General features: G+C 55.8%; 1 protein-coding gene across 5 annotated transcripts in view; it reads left to right on the forward strand.

Moving 5' to 3' along the window:
• The window catches only part of STK40 (serine/threonine kinase 40), a 38,462-nt gene that overhangs the window by 16,492 nt on the left and 3,964 nt on the right, over positions 1 to 18,006 (forward strand). For 4 of the 5 annotated variants that reach the window (XM_027109096.1, XM_027109094.1, XM_027109095.1 and 1 more), the window contains 8 exons: positions 2,656 to 2,775; positions 4,643 to 4,728; positions 5,044 to 5,187; positions 7,283 to 7,510; positions 8,280 to 8,332; positions 14,394 to 14,509; positions 17,175 to 17,319; positions 17,457 to 17,576. In XM_027109096.1, the coding sequence (XP_026964897.1) occupies positions 2,664 to 2,775; positions 4,643 to 4,728; positions 5,044 to 5,187; positions 7,283 to 7,510; positions 8,280 to 8,332; positions 14,394 to 14,509; positions 17,175 to 17,319; positions 17,457 to 17,576 (1,004 nt within the window). In that variant the 5' untranslated portion in view covers positions 2,656 to 2,663. The remainder of the gene's footprint in view (positions 1 to 2,655; positions 2,776 to 4,642; positions 4,729 to 5,043; positions 5,188 to 7,282; positions 7,511 to 8,279; positions 8,333 to 14,393; positions 14,510 to 17,174; positions 17,320 to 17,456; positions 17,577 to 18,006) is intronic. The other variant, XM_027109098.1, reaches the window with a different exon arrangement.

The raw sequence follows: 18,006 nt of genomic DNA on the forward strand, positions 1-18,006 counted from the left end.
TCATAGAGTATCTGCTGGTCCAGGCACTGGAGGTAATGGTTTTATGTAATTTTTTTTCTTTTTTTCTAGTTCTGAGGGATTTTTAGTCTACTAGTGGGGAAAGGACATTAAGCATATAAGCACACAAATAAATACATAATCACAAAATATGGAAAGTGCTATGAATGAAAATTACAGGATACCGAGTGAGACTATGACCCATTGGTGTTGGGAATGTCAAGAAGGCTTCTCTGAGGAAGTGACATTCACATTGAGAAGGATGCGTAGAAGTTAGCCAGGCAAAGAGTGGAAACACTGTTCTAGACACATTACTGCTGAGCTTTTTAGGATTTTTCTAGAAACAGTTGTGTTCTTCCCTGCTTTTGTGTGAATGACTGAATCTACTTCCGGCATGAGCCTCTTTGGCAGAAGTCACAGCTGAGCCTAACCATGGCCTCTGCTCTGTCTGGGGACTGTCAGGGCCTACAGAGTTACCTGATCCTAGTTACTCTCAGGATGAAATCATGGGTCTGCTCCTCGGTGGCACAGCTCTGAAGACAAATTAGGGCTTGATGGGAGTCAAACCTGGTAGATTGGACTAGAAGGGCATCAGGCCATCTCTCCTACTTTCCAGTTCACTGCATGGAGTCAGTCTCCTGGGGTTTAGAGTAAGGGCCAGAATGGCAGCATATGAAGTTATAAGCTAACTAGTGAATACACACCTGATATCATAGTAGGGACACCTTCTAGGCATAAGAGCAAAAACAAACTAAAGGAAAAGAAGACTATTTGACTACATAGACATTTAGTCTTTTTTAATTAAAAAAAAGTTAAAAGATTAAGAAAAGCTACATCCTCTGTCAGTTAAAGCCTTAATATATAAAGAGCTCCTAAAAAATCACTAAGACTAATACACACAAAGCAGTAAAAAAAATAGAAAAAGAATGTGAACTGGAAATTCATAAAAGAAATAATACATATAGCTAGTAAGCATGTAAAACAAGTCCAACTTCATGAATAATTAAGGAATTATGAAATTAAACAATGATATACTTTTTATTACTCATCAAATCAGCAGCTTTTAAAAATACTCATTCCTGGTGCAGGTTCTGGGACTTACTCTCCCACACTGCTGATGGTATCAGTATATAAATCGGCACAGCCTTCCTGAGAGCAACCTGGCAGTGTATGTCACACACCTTTAAAAATGTGTGCCCCATTTGACCCTGTAGTTCCATTTCTTGGAGTTTATCCTGAGGGAGAGAGGCAAGTGTGCCAAGATGTGTGTGCATAACTGCTAATAAAAAATATAAAAAGTGGGAAGAATCTCAATGTCCATGAATAGGGGTGTGGTCTGATAAATCATGCTATCTTCTTACCAAGGAGACTGTAGCTATTTCAAGTGACGCTACAAAAGAATATTGTCGTGCAAGGACGTTAATAATGTTTTTTTTGTTTTGTTTTTTTACGGCTTTATTGAGATATGTTTCACATACCATAAAATTCACCCTCATAATATATTTTAGGTGGGAGAAAAGGAGGCTTGGAAATGGTATCATAGCGTGGTCTGAATTTTTGTAACAACGAGAACTAAGCATACACACACACACACACACACACACATACACACAGACACACACACACACACACACAGGAAAGTCTGCTTGAATATTAAGATTATGGGTACCTTATTTGCTTACTTTTGCATGTCTGTATTTTCTAATGTTTCTGCAGGAAATGCCAATTACTTTTATAAAAAGAAAAAATTATAGAAGCTTAGGGTTCAGTGTTTCCCAAGCCCCCTGTGCAAGGGTAAAGTCTACACTCCTGACGTGGCCATCGGGTCCCCTAGATCTGGCCTTTGCTCCCCTCTGTGGGTCACCTATCACCACTCCCTGTACACTCCAGCGACACAGACTACTTGGAGTTAGTTGCTTACGTGCCGTTTCTTACTATGTACGTTTGCTCACCCAGGCCCCTCTGCCTGGAATGACCTTGCCTGTTGCCTGGCCCACTCCAGTATCACCTCCTCAGGGAAGTTTTCCCTGAGCCCCTGCACCCACTGTGGGCCAGAGGCCTTGGGATTGGGCAGCTGGCCTTCCCCGGGCGTCCCTATGACCCTCTGCCCTCCGTGTGTGGAGCTCCTCTGTGTACGTGTCTTTCCTCGCCCCACCTCCAGCACACTGCCTTCCCGAGGTGTGAACTGTAGAGAGCTGAAAGGAGCAACTCCTTTTTGTTTTGTTTAAATCCGGGTCTAGAGGTTAACGTCTTCTAGAATCTGGCTCCTGTGTCCCCTTTCCTTTTAGGGGAAAGAGGTATTTGGGGAGAAGGCCTCACTTTGGGAACAGTCGCTCCAGGGCCAGCTGTCTGTCTCAGGGGACCCCAGTTGGCACCTGCACAAAACTCTGTGTCCTTCTGTCTGCATTTGACTGGTCCCTTTGAGGTGGGCCAGCTGCCCACCTCTGTAGCCAGTGCATCCAGCTTGAGCCCCTAATTAATCCCCAGTAAAGGAGCCGTGGTCCTTTGTTATCAAGAACCTTCCACGCTCCTCTGGGAGGGGGAGGAGGTGGCAGCGGCAGCTGTGTGATGCGTCCTCAAGTCAGACTCGCAGGCTGGGTTAGCGTAAGGAAACTCGCTGACTTGCTCAGTGAGAAGGCTCTTTTCTGTCTCGTCTAGAGCTGAGAATGAAGCGGAGAGCATCAGACAGAGGAGCTGGGGAAACGTCGGCCAGGGCGAAGGCTCTAGGAAGTGGGATTTCTGGAAATAATGCAAAGAGAGCTGGACCGTTCATCCTGGGTAAGCCTCTGACGGCCGGGTGAGTGGGGTGCCGGGGCAGCACAGTGTGACCTGCAGACACGCAGGGTGCAGCGCCTCGAACACCCCAGCGTGGGAGCCTGACCAACCCTTGGCCACTTTAAATGGAGTCTGTTGATGAGAGGGGAAGGTCGCTCTGCACCAAGAGTTGTTTCTGTTGTAGCCGCACCAGCCTTAGATTAATGTCAGCTGAGAGATAGACTGCCTCTTCCCCCAGAGAATCCTATGTGTGGCCCCAGGACATCACCCACAGGAAGCAGACAAGCTGCCGTAGAACCCAGGGTACATCGTCCAAGGCACTTCTTGGACCATTCTTGGAGGGCACAGCTAAGTTCACAAAGCTGTGAACTTTTGTTTGGTACAGCTGCAAACTTCTTACAGATTTGGCCCCGAAATCCTATAGAACTGGGTGTTCCCAGTGGTCTGGAGGAGCAGTGGGGCCTTTCTGCATGAAGTTCGAAGCCCAGCAAGTCTAGACTGCACGTGTAGGGTTGCAGGTGATTTGGGCTCTGAGGACCCCAGCTCTCCTAGCAGCCAGAGACTGGGTGTGACTTTTGCTTTGGGACAGCATCTTGGACTTGCGAGTACAGGATAGCTCCAGTTCCAGTCACTCAGCAAACAGTTCATGGAGTCTGCTACCTGCTGGGCCTGTGCTGTTTGTCAGGGACGCAGCAGTGATTAAGACAGACAAGTTCCTGGGGAGTTTCCTGGCGGTCCAGTGGTTGGGGCTCCACGCTTCCACTTCAGGGGGCGCGGGTTTGATCCCTGGTTGGGGAACTACTAAAACCCTGCATGCTGCAGGGTGCGGCCAAAAAAGAGAATTGGGCATTGGGCAGGACAGTTGGTTGGAGACAGAGAGACACACTCTAAAGCTAAAAATAAAGACCATTAAGTTAAAAAAAAAAAAGACAAGTTCCTGCCCTCACAGAACTTAACATTCTAGTTAGAAAAAGAAACCGAGAGTAAACAACATACGAGATCATCATGGGGGTGGGGGGAGGGGTAAGGGCCTTGAAGGAAGTAAACAAGATGGTGTGAGAGGAAGAAGGGTCTAGAGAGAGTGTAGACAAGGAAGGTTCTGTATGAGGAAGTGACAGTTGCTCTGATAGCCAAGGATAAGAAGGAGCAGCCATGTGAAAAGCAGGGGAAAAGCATTCCAGACAGAAGGAACAGCAGGTGCAAAGGCCCAGAAGCAGGGAAGGGCTTAACATCTCAGGAATGAAGAGTCCAGCATAGCTGGAGTATGGTGAGGAGGGGTGAGGAAACGTGATCAGTTGAAAGCTGGACAGGAACCAAATCATGCGAGACCTTGGAGGCCAAAAAGAGGAATTTTGATTGCACATTGAAAGCAGTGGAGTGCTGTTAAGGGTTTTTAGCAGTGCATTGACACCGTGACATTACCTGATTTATGCTCTGAAAGCTCCGGGTGCTGTCACAGGACATCAAGCCGTGTACATCTCTAAAAGCACAGAAGTTCCCCAAAGCTGATACGTGGCTGTATCAGACCGCCAGGGGAACCTGTTAAAGGGACAGTTTCCTGGCTCCTCACCCTGGAGTTGCTGATTCAGAGGGCCCAGGTTGCAGCTGGGATCTCTGCTTTAACACATACTCCTCGGAGATTCCAGCATGCACCCCGTGTTGAGAGCCCCTCTTGAGGAATGTGCGTGTAAAAGCCAGGTGTACTCAGGCAGATGCACACACACTGCTCCAGTTTTGGAGGGGAGACCCTGAGTTCGGTGCCCTCCAGGAGAGAAGAGCCAGCCAAAAGCCCACGTGGTGGCACAGCGCCCCACGGTGCCATGGTAGACAAGGCTACTGAGAAGTAAGCCAGCGGCTGTCTGTGCCATAGGTCCCCGTCTGGGCAACTCACCAGTGCCAAGCATCGTGCAGTGTTTGGCGAGGAAAGATGGCACGGATGACTTCTATCAGCTGAAGGTAAGTGAGGCACCAGGCGTGAGGGGCTGGGGACCCCCGGGACATTCTAGCAGCCCGGCTTCTCCCTCCTCCCACCTTCTTCTGCACCACTTGTGAACAAGAGCAGTGCACTTCTTCCCGGGGAGCTCTGTCTGTGCTTATGTCATTTTGCTGTCACATTGGGAAAGACCGTTTCACTTCGTCCACGCACGTGTGCGTGTGCGTGTGCCAGGATTGCGTGGGAGGATGTGAAACCCTGCTCCTCCTGTTCTAGTCACTCTGCTTGGAAAAGTAAGGGTTGTGGGGTTTTGTTTTTGTGTGTGTGCCTTCCTGAAGATCCTTACACTTGAGGAGAGGGGCGACCAAGGAATAGAAAGCCAAGAGGAGAGGCAAGGCAAGATGCTGTTGCACACCGAGTACTCCCTGCTCTCCCTCCTCCACACGCAGGATGGGGTGGTTCACCACCACGGGCTCTTCCAGGTGAGTGGCACCTCTCCCGTCCCCACCCCGGCTGGCACTGCTGGGGCCACATCACAGGACCCCCCAGTCTTCCTGCATGCGGAGCAGCGGGACTTCCTGGCGGGTGGCCTGGAGGTCTGGCTGGGCCAGCGAGCTCCTGCTCTGATGGTGGCAGCCTAGCGGGAATGCACCCGGTTTGCAGCTTGCAGGCTTTCTTTGAAGAGTCGCTTTTCCAAGAAAAGAGGAAAGTATGAAGTTATTTAAAGACACGGGCTCTTTCTAGCTGTGTTGTCAGGAATCAGCCAGGCCAGGGTAGAAGGGAGGGCAATGAGGAAGGATGGGCGCCAGGGCACTGTGGATCTCCACAGTTGCCTTTGGTACCAGTCCTTCTGCCTGCCCAGGCATTTCAGCTTCTCTGGCAAGGGTCCCTGAACCCCATACTCAGATGTTCCAGGTCTGTTAGGAAAGGTGCTGATTGGCGACTGGTACTCTGAAAAGAGCCATGCCCGGGACAGAACTGAAATTGCGTCTCCAGAAATGAAGAACCAGGTTCAGAATGCTGGAGGGTGGGGGAGGGTTCCTGCTGAGGCCCCCGTGGAGCTTCTGCACCGCCCTCAGCCAGATGCGCTGGCCAGGCCCACTCGTGCTTGGATGGACCTGGTACGCTAGAGGCAGCCTGGTGTCAGGGAGGGCACACAGGTTTTGGAGCGAGCAGTCCTGGATTCAGGTGGTGTGACCTCGAACAAGTCACTTCCTAAGCCTCAGATTCCTCATGTGCAAAATGAGAGCAGTGATAACCGTGCCTACCACGTATGGTGGTGGGAAGGTGAATGAGAGGGTATAAAGCACCGAGCTGTCCCGGGACATACGTGCTCATCACCGTTGTTATATCAGGCAATAAGAACTCCTTGTCAGCTTGGTTTCTTGAGGGAAAATAAGGGGAAAATGCCTCCCAGCCCCACACATAGATCCCACCGAGGTCTTTATTCTTAGATGTGCAATGAGAGGCACCTCTGAAATTTAGAGTGTCCCTTAAACATGAAATCAAATCTGGGGTGATTATGATTTCTTAGTATTTCATCTCTGGTAGCTTCCAGAGCTTGGCCCTGGTGTATATCATTTTGGATAAGAGAACCGGAGCGATTAGAGGTGTTTCTAGAGTCCTCTGTGTGCCAGACACTGTGCTGGGCCTCTGGGGAAGAGAGGATGAGAGGTATGACCCTGCTCTTGAGGAGAAATGTGGCGTTCAGTCCCCAGGAGTCCCCCAGTCTGCTGGGGCTGGCGCCAAGGGCCTCCTCAAGCTGGGAGGATCAAAGTCCTCATGTTGCACCTGTGTTTTCTCTTACTCGAAATACCTTTTCAGCAAGGAAAATGGGTCCGGAACTGCCAACCTTGGGGTTGGTAGTGGTGCCCGCTTACCAAGCCCTGGCTTACCGATACCAAGTCCAGGTGCTTACTAAGCACTTGGCATGGTTGTCTTTTCTCTCAGCAACCGGTGAGGTAGGGGTTGCTGGCTCCCTTTCACACACAAGGAACCCGGGTTGGAGAGCTTAGGTGAGCCGCCCCAGGTCCCGCAGCTAGGACAAGGTGGAGCCAGGGCGTGACCTCAGCCGTCAGGGGCCAGAGCCGTACTCTTAACCACCGTTACACAGCTTCCCGGAAGTCCTGCGTGCACGGGACGCAGCAGTTGTCTTGGACGCGCACGACACTTAGCTTCCCCCATCTTGGACACTGGAAGGAAGTTTACATCGGCCATTGCCAGAATCCCTGGGAGTGCCAGGAGGGGAGGAGGCCCCAGAGCCCTGAGTGTGCTGCCTCCACACTGAGCTCAGAGGGCCCTTTGGCTTTCAGTGCCCAGCCCTGATCCCAACGCTTTGCAGTAGGATCAAAGCATGAAGTCTGAACCTGAGCTGCTTCACCCCGAGCCACTGGCTGGGCCTGGTACGGGGGAAGCAGGGCGGTGCTGAGCGGCCCATGGGCCATGCTCCCCAGAGCTCAGGCCTCCGCCGCTCTCACACGTGCAGTCTTGTTCCAGGCTCCAGAAGAGAGCCCCAAGCCCCTGGCCCTGGCCCTGGCGGGCCCCCAGCCAAGCCCTGGTCTGCCCCCTTCCTCCCAGGACCGCACCTGTGAAATTGTTGAGGACGCAGAATCCAGCCGAATGGTTAAGAAAATGAAGAAGCGCATCTGCCTCGTCCTCGACTGCCTCTGCGCACACGACTTCAGCGACAAGACCGCCGACCTGATCAACCTGCAGCACTACGTCATCAAGGAGAAGAGGCTCAGCGAGCGGGAGACCGTGGTCATCTTCTACGACGTGGTACGCGTGGTGGAGGCCCTGCACCAGGTGAGGCTCCGCCCCTGCGGCTCCCACCTTCTCTCCATGGAAAGCCGCCCTTCTTGCTGCTGCTCAGCGGAAGCAGCTCTGTCCCACCCTCACCCAGGTGTGCTTTGCAGCTGGGAACATCCAGAAGGAAAGTGGCCGGATGACACGCACACCTGAGGACACGGTGCTACAGACCTCAGCCCACGGCCCTGGGGAGGTGCGGGCAGCCCAGCAGAGCCCCGCGCAGAAATGCCCCAGCAGTCGAGGCTAAGTGGGAGCTACCCACTGGGTGCAGCCACAGCCTGTCTCTGAGCTCTTCCTAGCGCTGGGGGTGTCGGGAACCCCGAGGCACAGGTTAGGAGAGCCTGGGCCTCCTCCAGACACACAGCTTCTGTGGGCCGAGCCTGCAGTACTTGGTCATCAGAACCATGAGAATTCATCTCTGACCCCAGATCTAGGCAGGTGCTTGGGATTTTTTCGTTGCTTTTTTGGTTCTTGGTTTTTTGGTGGGATGTTTGGTAGAGGCAGAGAGAGGAGTGGTTTTCTCCATTGGCTGCTGCCCTAAGGGGAGAAAGAGCTGGGGTAAACACCCTGTGTGGGGCAGAGACTGCCTGGGCTCGCACGTCACCCAGTTCGTCCGCGTGGTTAACGAGGCCCTGAGTGGCCTTGCAAGTCAAGGCCCAAGCCCAGAGCCATGTCTCCCCAACACCCGGAGGGCCCACCTCTCACAGGCTGGGCCGGCCCTGGCTCTCATCTTCACAGTGCAGACCATGTGCCTGTTGTTTTCCAGAAAAACATTGTGCACAGAGACCTGAAGCTTGGGAACATGGTGCTCAATAAGAGGTAAGCTTCGCTTTTCTTCTTTCATGATGTAACCTCGGGGTTGGGACAGGCTACGTGCTGCAGCTGCCCAGAGCCCTGCAGCGTCCCATGGGGATTCTGACTCATGGGGCCAGGGGACGAGGTGCTTGCTTCTCTCTTAATATGGTGATTGCTAAGAAGGGGAGCCTTAAAGGCCACAGAAAGGGAGCTCTGGGAAGGACTTCAGCAGTCCCCCTGGTCCATTCATTTGTCATAGCCAGTGGGTGCACAGTAAATGACTGTAAAAAATAGACCAATAGGTGACAGAATGGCAGATGAGCAAAACAGGCTTTGTTGTGGGTCAGGTTCCCAGGAAATGGACTCTGAGATGTACGTGCAGGAAGTTTACTGAGGCGCGCTCTCAGGGAGAAGGGGGCAGGATTGGGCTGAGGGAGAAGCTAAACTCTGGGCAGTCACGACGGGGCCTCAGCCTGGAAAGCCAGGTGGCCCTTCAGATGCCCCAAATCAAGTCCGTGTGGCCCTGTATCCCGACTGTGACCAGCCACTGAATGCAGGCTGCTCCCGGGGGCATAGCTTTGGGCAAGGCAGCTTCCTTTGGCTGAGAGGACTTCCTGGAAAAGGACACAGCTGTGAGTGGTCAGAAGCCAACATTCCCAGCAGCAGGGAGAGAGCACCTCGATATTGGAGGGGATCTGGGCGGCTCACCCCAGCATCCTCGGTGAGCCAGTGGCAGAGGGAGATCACATGAGGCTCCTGCCTCAGGCTGTCACCCCACTCAGGCAGAGGGTCTGGGCCCCTTCTGAGTGATCTGGGGCAGTGGTAGAGGGACACCAACCATGCAGGGTCCCAGGACCGATGGGAGGAGAGCCCACCCTGTGTGTCACCAAGATCCTAGCAGTGCAGGGCCGGGAAGGGCACACCTCCCACCCGCTCTCCCTGGGCCTCTCACCCTCACCTCTCTCTCACCTCCCGGTGTGAAAGTGGGTCAGAGGGCTTGCAAATGGCAGGCAGCCCACGCCTCACGGCAGAAGTGGTATGGTGGGGATTTGTTCCATAACGCGGTTGCCGCCCTGGAGGGGCCTGGGCCCACTATCCCTGAGAAGGAGCTCTGGGGAGGGGCATGGGGCACCCGACCCTGCAGTGCCAGCCCAAGATGCCACTGGGAAGATGCTGCTGCCCCTCAGCGCTCGGCACGTCCCCAGCCCCACCCGGCACTGGTGCTGCAGACAGTCTCCCAGAGCTTGCCACCTGGGGGCGACTGGAGGGCAGCTATCACTGTATGAGGGCCAATGTGCAGAGGACGGAGGGAGCAGAGACTCTGGCCATCTCAGTCAGTTCGTGAAGGATGAGTAAAGATTTGCCTGCTTGGGGCTTCCCTGGTGGCGCAGTGGTTGGGAGTTCACCTACCGATGCGGGGGGCGTGGGTTCGTGCCCCGGTCCAGGAGGATCCCACGTGCCGCGGAGCTGCTGGGCCCGTGAGCCGTGGCCGCTGGGCCTGCGCGTCCAGAGCCTGTGCTCCGCGGCGGGAGGGGCCGCTGTGGTGAGAGGCCCACGTACCGCAAAAAAAAAGAAAAAAAGAAAAAAGATTTGCCTGCTTGAGAAAAGTGAAGTGGTTAAAACCTGGTCCTGTCGTGCTGCATGGGGAGGAGGGAAAGAAACAGGAGTTCCAGGGCTGCTTGAACCCTTGACCAGCCGAGAGAGAGTTAAGAAAGCCAGGGAAGAGTGGGCCCTGGGGGTCAGACCTGGCTCACAGCACAGCACTGCCTCTTAATTACCCTTGAGACCGTGAGCACTCGTTCCTTTGATTATTCACCTGTTGATTAAGCCATTCATGTGTTGAGAAGCTGCTGTGGTACCAAGCACTCCTCTGAGCTTCCGTGTCCTCATCTGTGAAAGCAGAGATGATTATGCCTTCCTGCAGAGACTGCCCCTCATAAGCGCACCCTGTGCTAGCCAGCCAGGCCTGCAGGGCCTGTATGCTCGCTCCCTCGGGAGATGAGGCCTGCTGTGTAGTGAGTGGCCGACGAGGATGCCAGTGGCCAGGTCCCGAGGCACCCCAGCCCCAGCTCTGAACTGCACAAGGAGAGGAGGTGTCGGAAAGTGCAGACCATCCTGGCCCTGAGAGCGTATTGTCTTCATGTCGGGAGACTCAGGTCCTGGCCTTCCGTGGGATGTCCAGTCACCATCCCACTCTGGGCTGCAGGCTCACGGTTCACAAAGTCCGTCTGGCTGCAGAGCCCATGGTCTCCCGGGCTTCCATGCAGCCACTCATTGGCCCTGAGCGAGCATCCCGAGGGTGCTTATGGGCATGCACCATCAGGGGCTCCTGCGCTGCTACCCAGGCCAGCACCCCAGGCCTCCTTGTCTCTGTGGCGGCTTAGCTTCTGGCTCCCACTTCCCCAGGCCCCCCCAGGTTCTGGGAATGTAGTCCGAGGATGACACGTCTCTTGAGTAACGCCAGGGTAGCTATAGCAGCTCTTCCGTGAGCGTCCGTGCGTGTGTGTGTCTGTGTCTGTGTGCGTGCGTGTGCACGCATGGGTGTGTTTCCCTGGGATCGCAGAGCACCCACACCTCATTCAGACCCTGGTCTTGGCTGCACATCCTTTAACCGTATCATCCCCTGTGTCTCGGGCAGACAGAGGTTCTGGCCGCCTCTCACTTGAGTCACGGGTGCTAGGAAGGCGCCGGGTGTGCTGCAGGGACCCACGCTGGCCGCCCAGTGCCTGCTCCCATGTGCCCACGCGCGCACCCCTCCCCTCTTGGGGCCTCGCTTTCATCCTTGCGAAGTCAAGGGTGGACCTGGAGGAGCTCCAGCCCCTTCCTGCCCATCAGGCCAGGCCCTGAGTCCAGCTGGAGAGGCAGCAGATGAGCTGGAGGCTCCCAGCAGGACAGAGCGCTCCCAGGGAGGGAAACAGGGAGAAGGGTTTGCAAGGCAGCTGCTACAGCAAGTTCCCCTGCTGTGGATAAAGAGCAAGGGTTGCCATCTGAAATCCCCTTTTGAGGTTGGCTGTGGGTTCTTTCTCCGTCCTTTCTCTCCGCGTGGGCACGTTGCATGCCCAGTTCCTAGAAAAGCAGACACACTGTGGTAGCCCAGAGGGCCGTAGCTGAAGAGTGACTCACTGAGCGGGCCCTCCTGACGCGGAGCTCTCTCCTTGCACCCCTGCTGCCCTTGCCCCTCCTGCCAGGACCAGCTTGGGGGGTCTGGACTCCCGGGGATCTGTGCACCGCGCCGACTGGGGCAATGGTGGTGGGCAGGGAGCATCGCCAGGCTTCGGGAGGGCTGGCAGCTGACCGTGCGGTTTCCTGTGGGAGAGGCTCCAACCCGGTCCTGCCGCCCACCCTGCAGAGTCTCGGCCGAGCTTTTCTCGAGCCCCACGGGCAGAGGGCTGGCAGGTCCTGCTGGCAGAGTGGAGTGGAAGGCCAGCGCGCGGGCACGTGTGCTCCAGGGCCTGTCGTCACAGGGTGGCTCCTCTCACCCACGACCTCAGCACGCTGTCTTCCCTGGGGTGTCCACTGGTAACCCCCACCAGCTGTGCCCACCGTCTGAGGAGGAGATATAATCCGAGCTGGCCCGTAGTAATCAGTCACTGCTTGCCAAGCCCTGGATTCAGTGCTTTCCCTGGGATTATCTTCTTATCTTGTTAAATCCTAACACAGCCCTGGGAGTTAGGTGCTAATGTTTTCCGTTTTACAGATGAGGAAATTGAGGTTTAACAGAGATTAAATAACATGACCAAGATCACACGCACAGCCAGGAAGTGACAGAGCCAGGACTAGAACCCGGGGATCTGACTCCCAAGCCCACCAGACTCTCCCCTGAGCGGTCCTCCTCCCAGTGTCTCAGGCCTCCAGCTGCCGTGGCCAGCTCTGACCAGGCGAGAAAATGCAGTGCGTCTGCTCTGTGGGGCCCTCGTGGACAGGAGGCCTGAGCAGGCCGTATTCAGCGACATGGGCGGTTCTGAGTGGGAGCAGCCCACTTCTTGACGTGATCCTTGCCGGAGACCCTTCGCCTGCCCTCTCAGACTCTAACTGCCCTGGGGGCCACCAGGCAGGTTTCCGTGGCATCTGCCAGGGCAGGCCTGTACGGAAGGCAAGGGCCAGCGTTTCCATTTGGAACGCCGGGGACAGACTGGCCTTTGTTTTGCACCAAGCCCTTGCCCGCAGAATTCCCCAAGAAAGCTGAAGGGCTCTCGGCGCCCCGTGAGCGCAGCCACACACACCTGTGCCTCTGAGCCAACCTCTTCTCCCCCTGGAGGCCCTTCTACGGAGAGGCCGCCCGAGGCCCCTCGTGGCGCTTCCCTTCCTGCCGTCCTCCCAGGCTTCTCCGCCCAGCCAGCCGGCTGACACGGCAGAGGGGCCCTTCCTCCCTGTGCCCCCCAGCACAGGCCGAGGAGGCTCTGCACCCTCACCCCACGTCCCCAGGGGTGGCATACGGCATCCTCTCTGGGCCGGTTTTTGTTCTCATTGTGAGCCTCCTAGAAAGGACTGGAACCCAAAGCTGCTCTCACCACGGCTCTCTCAGATGGGGGATCTGTGGTTTTCTAGCCAGTGCAGAGTCTGCTGTACAAGACAAGGGGGGAGTCAGCTTGGGTGGAACGGAAGGGAAAGCCAGGTGCTGGGCATTGTCCCGGGATCCAGTGGGCACCCCACTGGTGTCACTCAGAGTGCGGAGTCCAAGGTCAGACAGACCTGGGTGGGATCCTGCTCCACTCCTCACTAGCTGTGTGACCCTGGGCAAGTCTCTGCACTTCTCTGTGTCCTAATGGCATCATCTGTGAAGTGGGCCATGAGAAAGTCTCCCTTGTAGGCCGTTGTGAGGGGTGAATGAAACAGTCCCCGTCGGGCACTTAAGCCAGGGTTTGCACTTTCCTAAACATTGGGTTTTTCGGGTTTTTTTTTTTTTTTGCGGTACGCAGGCCTCTCACTACCGTGGCCTCTCCCGTTGCGGAGCACAGGCTCCGGATGCGCAGGCCCAGCCACTCCGTGGCATGTGGGATCTTCCTGGACCGTGGCACGAACCCGTGTCCCCTGCATCGGCAGGTGGACTCTCAACCACTGCGCCACCAGGGAAGCCCCTCGGGGTGTTTTTAAACTTTCTTTCCTTTTCCTTTTTTTTTTTTAATTTATTTATTTTTTTGGCTTCATTGGGTCTTCTTTGCTGCACGTGGGCTTTCTCTAGTTGCGGCGAGTGGGGACTACTCTTCGCTGTGGTGCACGGGCTTCTCACTGCGGTGGCTTCTCTTGGTGCGGAGCATGGGCTCTAAGCACGCGGGCTTCAGTAGTGGTGGCTCACGGGCTCTAGAGCGCAGGCTCAGTAGTTGGGCACAGGCTCCATAGTTGTGGTTCGCGGGCTCTAGAGTTCAGGCTCAGTAGTTGTGGTGCACGGGCTTAGTTGCCCCACGGCATGTGGGATCTTCCCAGACCAGGGCTCGAACCCGTGTCCCCTGCATTGGCAGGTGGATTCTTAACCACTGCGCCACCAGGGAAGACCCAGCATTAGTTTTTAGTACTGTTGGTGCTGCTGCGTTAGTAATAAAAGTGATGACCAAAGGCATCAGCACTGGGGGACTGAAGGGAGGCACTCAAGGAAGGCCTCCAAGACTCTGCTGGGCTTCCTCTTCCTCCTGTGTAAATGAGGGAACCAGACTTGGTGTCCAGTTCCTTCCAGTCTACTAGTAGATACTATGTGTGTGGAGATTGAGGAAATCTCTGCAGTTCTTCCAAGCCCTAAGCTGTAGCCCCAAGACTCAGCCAGGGCGCAGGTCCAGGGGAGCACCCTGGGGCACCCTGGTCAGAGTGACTCAGCCAGGGCGCAGGGTCAGGGGAGCACCCTGGGGCCCCCTGGTCAGAGTGACTCAGATCCCTGCGGGGACAGCTCAGCAGGTGGCAACCAAGGGTGACTGGCCTGTGTCAGCACCCCCAGTGGCACTCCCCACGCGGCTATGGGGAGGCCGGGAGGGCCAATGGAGAAGAAAAGGACGTGGGTGTGATTCCTCTGCTCCTTGGACGAGAGGTGGGGACAGCTGGGGCGCCCGTGGGTACAAACACCGAGGTTTGTTCACTCTCTGCCCCCCGCCCCCAGAACTCATCGGATAACCATTACCAACTTCTGCCTCGGGAAGCATCTCGTGAGCGAGGGGGACCTGCTGAAGGACCAGAGGGGGAGCCCCGCCTACATCAGTCCAGACGTGCTCAGCGGTATGTGCAGGCCGCCAGGCAGCAGGCCCTGGGGCCTCACACAGCCGGGCTCTGCAGCCTTTCATTCAGTCAACAAACTATCTATGGGTGTGCCCCGGGCTAGCTGCTGGGGCTTCAGTGGTGGCCCAAACCAGTACTGTCCCTCCAGGTACAAAATGTGGGGTCCCGTGGAGGAAGAAGATGGTAATCATTACACTCGTTACTCTCTGAGATTAGTGCTTGGAAGGAAAGAAACGTGATTTTTGTGAGCATGAAGAATGGGCGCTTGAAGCCCCTCCCCAGGGAAGCGGCGTCCGAGCTGAGGTGGTGAGAATAAATAGGAGCCCACGAGGGGTGTGACTGGGCAACGGTGGCTCCACACAGCTGAGGAACCACAGAAGGCCCCTGAGGCTGCTGCTCAGAGAGTTCAGGGGAGGCCAGAGAGGTGGGTGGGGGTCCAGCCGCGCAAGGCCTAATGGAGGCCCTGTCGAGAAACGCCATCCTTTAATTCAAGCGCGAGAGGACGCCGCTGAAAAGGTCTTCACTGAGGCTACCGTGATGAGACTTGCATTTCAAAGATATCACTCCCTTTGTTTGTTCATTCATTCATTCATTCTGCTGGTATTTACCGAGGGCCTGCCATGTACGGGGCTCTGTTCTAGACACTTCGGATACAGCAGTGAACAGTCAGACAAACATCCTGCCTCCATGGATGGTGAGCTGACTTTCTAGTGGGGCTGAGACAGGTAATGCACAAATAAGTCAATTATGCAGCTCTCACCTTCTGATGAGCTGTTAGTGCTGGGTGCTGTACTGAGCGTGTGACAGGCATCATCTGTATAAAACCACAGAGCTGCCCTGTGAGGGAAAATTTTTACAGATGGGAAAATTGAGGCTCAGAGAGATCAGACCCCTTGTTCAAAGTCACAGCTGACAGTAACCAGAAAAGCAGGAGGCTCGATCCCAGGGCTGCCTCCGGCCCGAGCCCACGCTTCTGTCTCACCGTAGGCTTTCTTTCCTTTCTTGCTTGTCCTCTGCCACATTGGGGTCCGTCTCTCTGTCCCGATCCCTCCAGGGACCAAGGGCTCTCATCCACTCCCATCCCTGCAATGCGAAGGTTTCAGGGTTGTCTACAGGGCCCATTACCCCAGCACTCACACGTGTGCCTCCCTCCTCACAGGGGCAGAAGCAGCCTCTTCCCGAGTTGTCACGTGTCTTCCTGTGGAGCAGGCTGCTCTAACTTGCCACGAGCATTTGCGATCTCCTTGGAGGCCTTCTCCCAGCTGAGGGTTCTGCTGGAGCATCAGGCCTCTCCCAGGGCTACCTCTGCAGAGGGCAGTGGTGCCACTCTCCAGGCCTGGGGATTTTGGGTGGAGTCCCTGTGGCCTCTGCTAGAAGGATCTGGGTGCCAGGGGTGCATCCCAACTCCCTGAGCACCCCTCCCCCACCAGCCCAGCCCAGCCTGGATACCCTCCCTGAGAGTCCCGAAAGCATCCCTGTAGTTGACAGAGCCAGAGCTGTGTCAGAAGTGCGGTCTGTGACTGTATGCAGGCCTGGGGGTGGATGGGCTGCCTCTGGTCAGGCCTCCTCAGCAGTACCAGGCTGGGGTGGCCTCCACGTGCAGTCGCTCCCACCTGCTGCCCTCGGCCTCTCTCTCTGGCTCGTCCAGACTCATGCCAGTCTTGAAGGATGAAACAGAGGAACCCCCTGCATCAGAAAGAGACCTGGACTGGGAGACCAGAGACCCGGGCTCTGGGACTGGCCTTGTTAATACCCAGCTGTGTGACTTTGGTCCTCACCGCCCCTCTCTGAGCCTCAGTCTCCTTGTGGGTTAAAAGCTGAAAACAGTCCTGCCTCCCTACGTTGTTAAGAGGATGACGTGGGGTGCCTCAAGCGGGTTTGGATCCCAGGTCTGCCTTTCATTGACTGTGTGCCAAGCTCAGGCCTCAGCACCGGGCGTGGAGCTGTGAAGTGGCAGCCATGGCCTTGCCCTCACAGTTCACAGTCTGTTAATACCTGTGTGACCTCGGGAGAGGCACTGACCTCTCTGGGCCTCTATTTTCTGATCTATAAAATCGGGATGATAATAGCCCCTACTTCACTAGGTCCCTGTGGGATTAAATAAGGCCATAACCCAGTGTCTGGCTCAATAAACCGTAGCTGGCATCGTCATTACCAAAAGGAAAGCTTGAAGTTCACTGTTCCTTCAAAAGTCAAAGCTCAGGGAAAGCTCCTGCGAGAGTTAGAGCTCCTGGGAGAGCTCGTCTGCTGCAGAGGCCGGACCAGCGCCCGAGAGCTGGCAGTCAGTAGAGCAGGGCTGGTGCTGTGAGGAGGAGGCGTGAAATGTGCCCAGGAGGGTGGGCTGCACAAGGCCAGGTGTGACCCCTTCCCCTCAGGGGTCACGCCAAGGCGGGGCATCCCCCTGTGGAGCTGGGTCTCCAGAGCACGAGCGGGAACCAGCCTGAGGAGCGGAGGAGGAACGAGCATGGCGGAAGCTCAAGGACTGGGCCCGTGCGGCTTTGCTCTGGGAGGACGCATGGGGCGGGGGTTGACTGGAAGTGAGGGTGCCAAGGCGGAGGGGTCCTGTGGGTGGGACTTCAGGCGCGAAGCCAGTTAGCCGAGGGAGTGCCAGGGCCGTTCTCCACCAGCCCTGGGCTGAGTGTGCGTGTGTCCGTGTGCCCTGCAGGCCGGCCGTACCGGGGCAAGCCGAGCGACATGTGGGCCCTGGGCGTGGTGCTCTTCACCATGCTCTACGGCCAGTTCCCCTTCTACGACAGCATCCCGCAGGAGCTCTTCCGCAAGATCAAGGCCGCCGAGTACACCATCCCCGAGTGAGTCCTCCCTCCCTGGAGTCCAGCCCTTCAGGCTTGAGGGCTGGAAACAACACAGTGAGGCTTAGAGTCCTGGGTCCAAGACCCAGCACCAGCCCACCCCGCCTGAGCCTCTCCCTCTTTCTCTCCTGCATCAGGGACGGACGGGTTTCTGAGAACACCGTGTGTCTCATCCGGAAACTGCTGGTCCTCGACCCCCAGCAGCGCCTGGCTGCTGCCGACGTCCTGGAGGCCCTCAGTGCCATCATTGCGTCTTGGTGAGTGGGCAGGGGCAAGGCCGGGTTCTGCCCACCTGTAGGAACTGTCCTGCCCCCCCAGAAAAGTAGCCTGAGGTTGGGCCCGTTTCTCCTCCAGTCAGAGTCAGATCTCCAGATTCTCCTGATAGGCAGGGTTGGGAGGGTGCAGGCAGAACTCAGCGTTGAGCATCTCCTGCGTGCCAGTCCATGCCAACTATGGGATGGGTGTTATCTCACTGAGTTCTCACCATAGCCTGCGAGGTGGAAATTGTCCCCCATTTATTGGGTGAGGGAATTCCCAGGCAGTCCAGTGGTTAGGACTCTGCGCTTTCACTGCCAAGGGCCTGGGTTCAATCCCTCGTCAGGGAACTAATATCCCACAAGCCTCGTGGCCAATATGTGTGTGTGTGTGTGTGTGTGTGTGTGTGTGTGTGTGTGTGTGTGTGTGTGT

The sequence above is a fragment of the Aethalodelphis obliquidens genome, unplaced genomic scaffold, assembly GCF_003676395.1.
Source record: "Aethalodelphis obliquidens isolate GAN/ISIS:26980383/991018 unplaced genomic scaffold, ASM367639v1 scaffold9, whole genome shotgun sequence".
Taxonomy (NCBI): domain Eukaryota; kingdom Metazoa; phylum Chordata; class Mammalia; order Artiodactyla; family Delphinidae; genus Aethalodelphis; species Aethalodelphis obliquidens.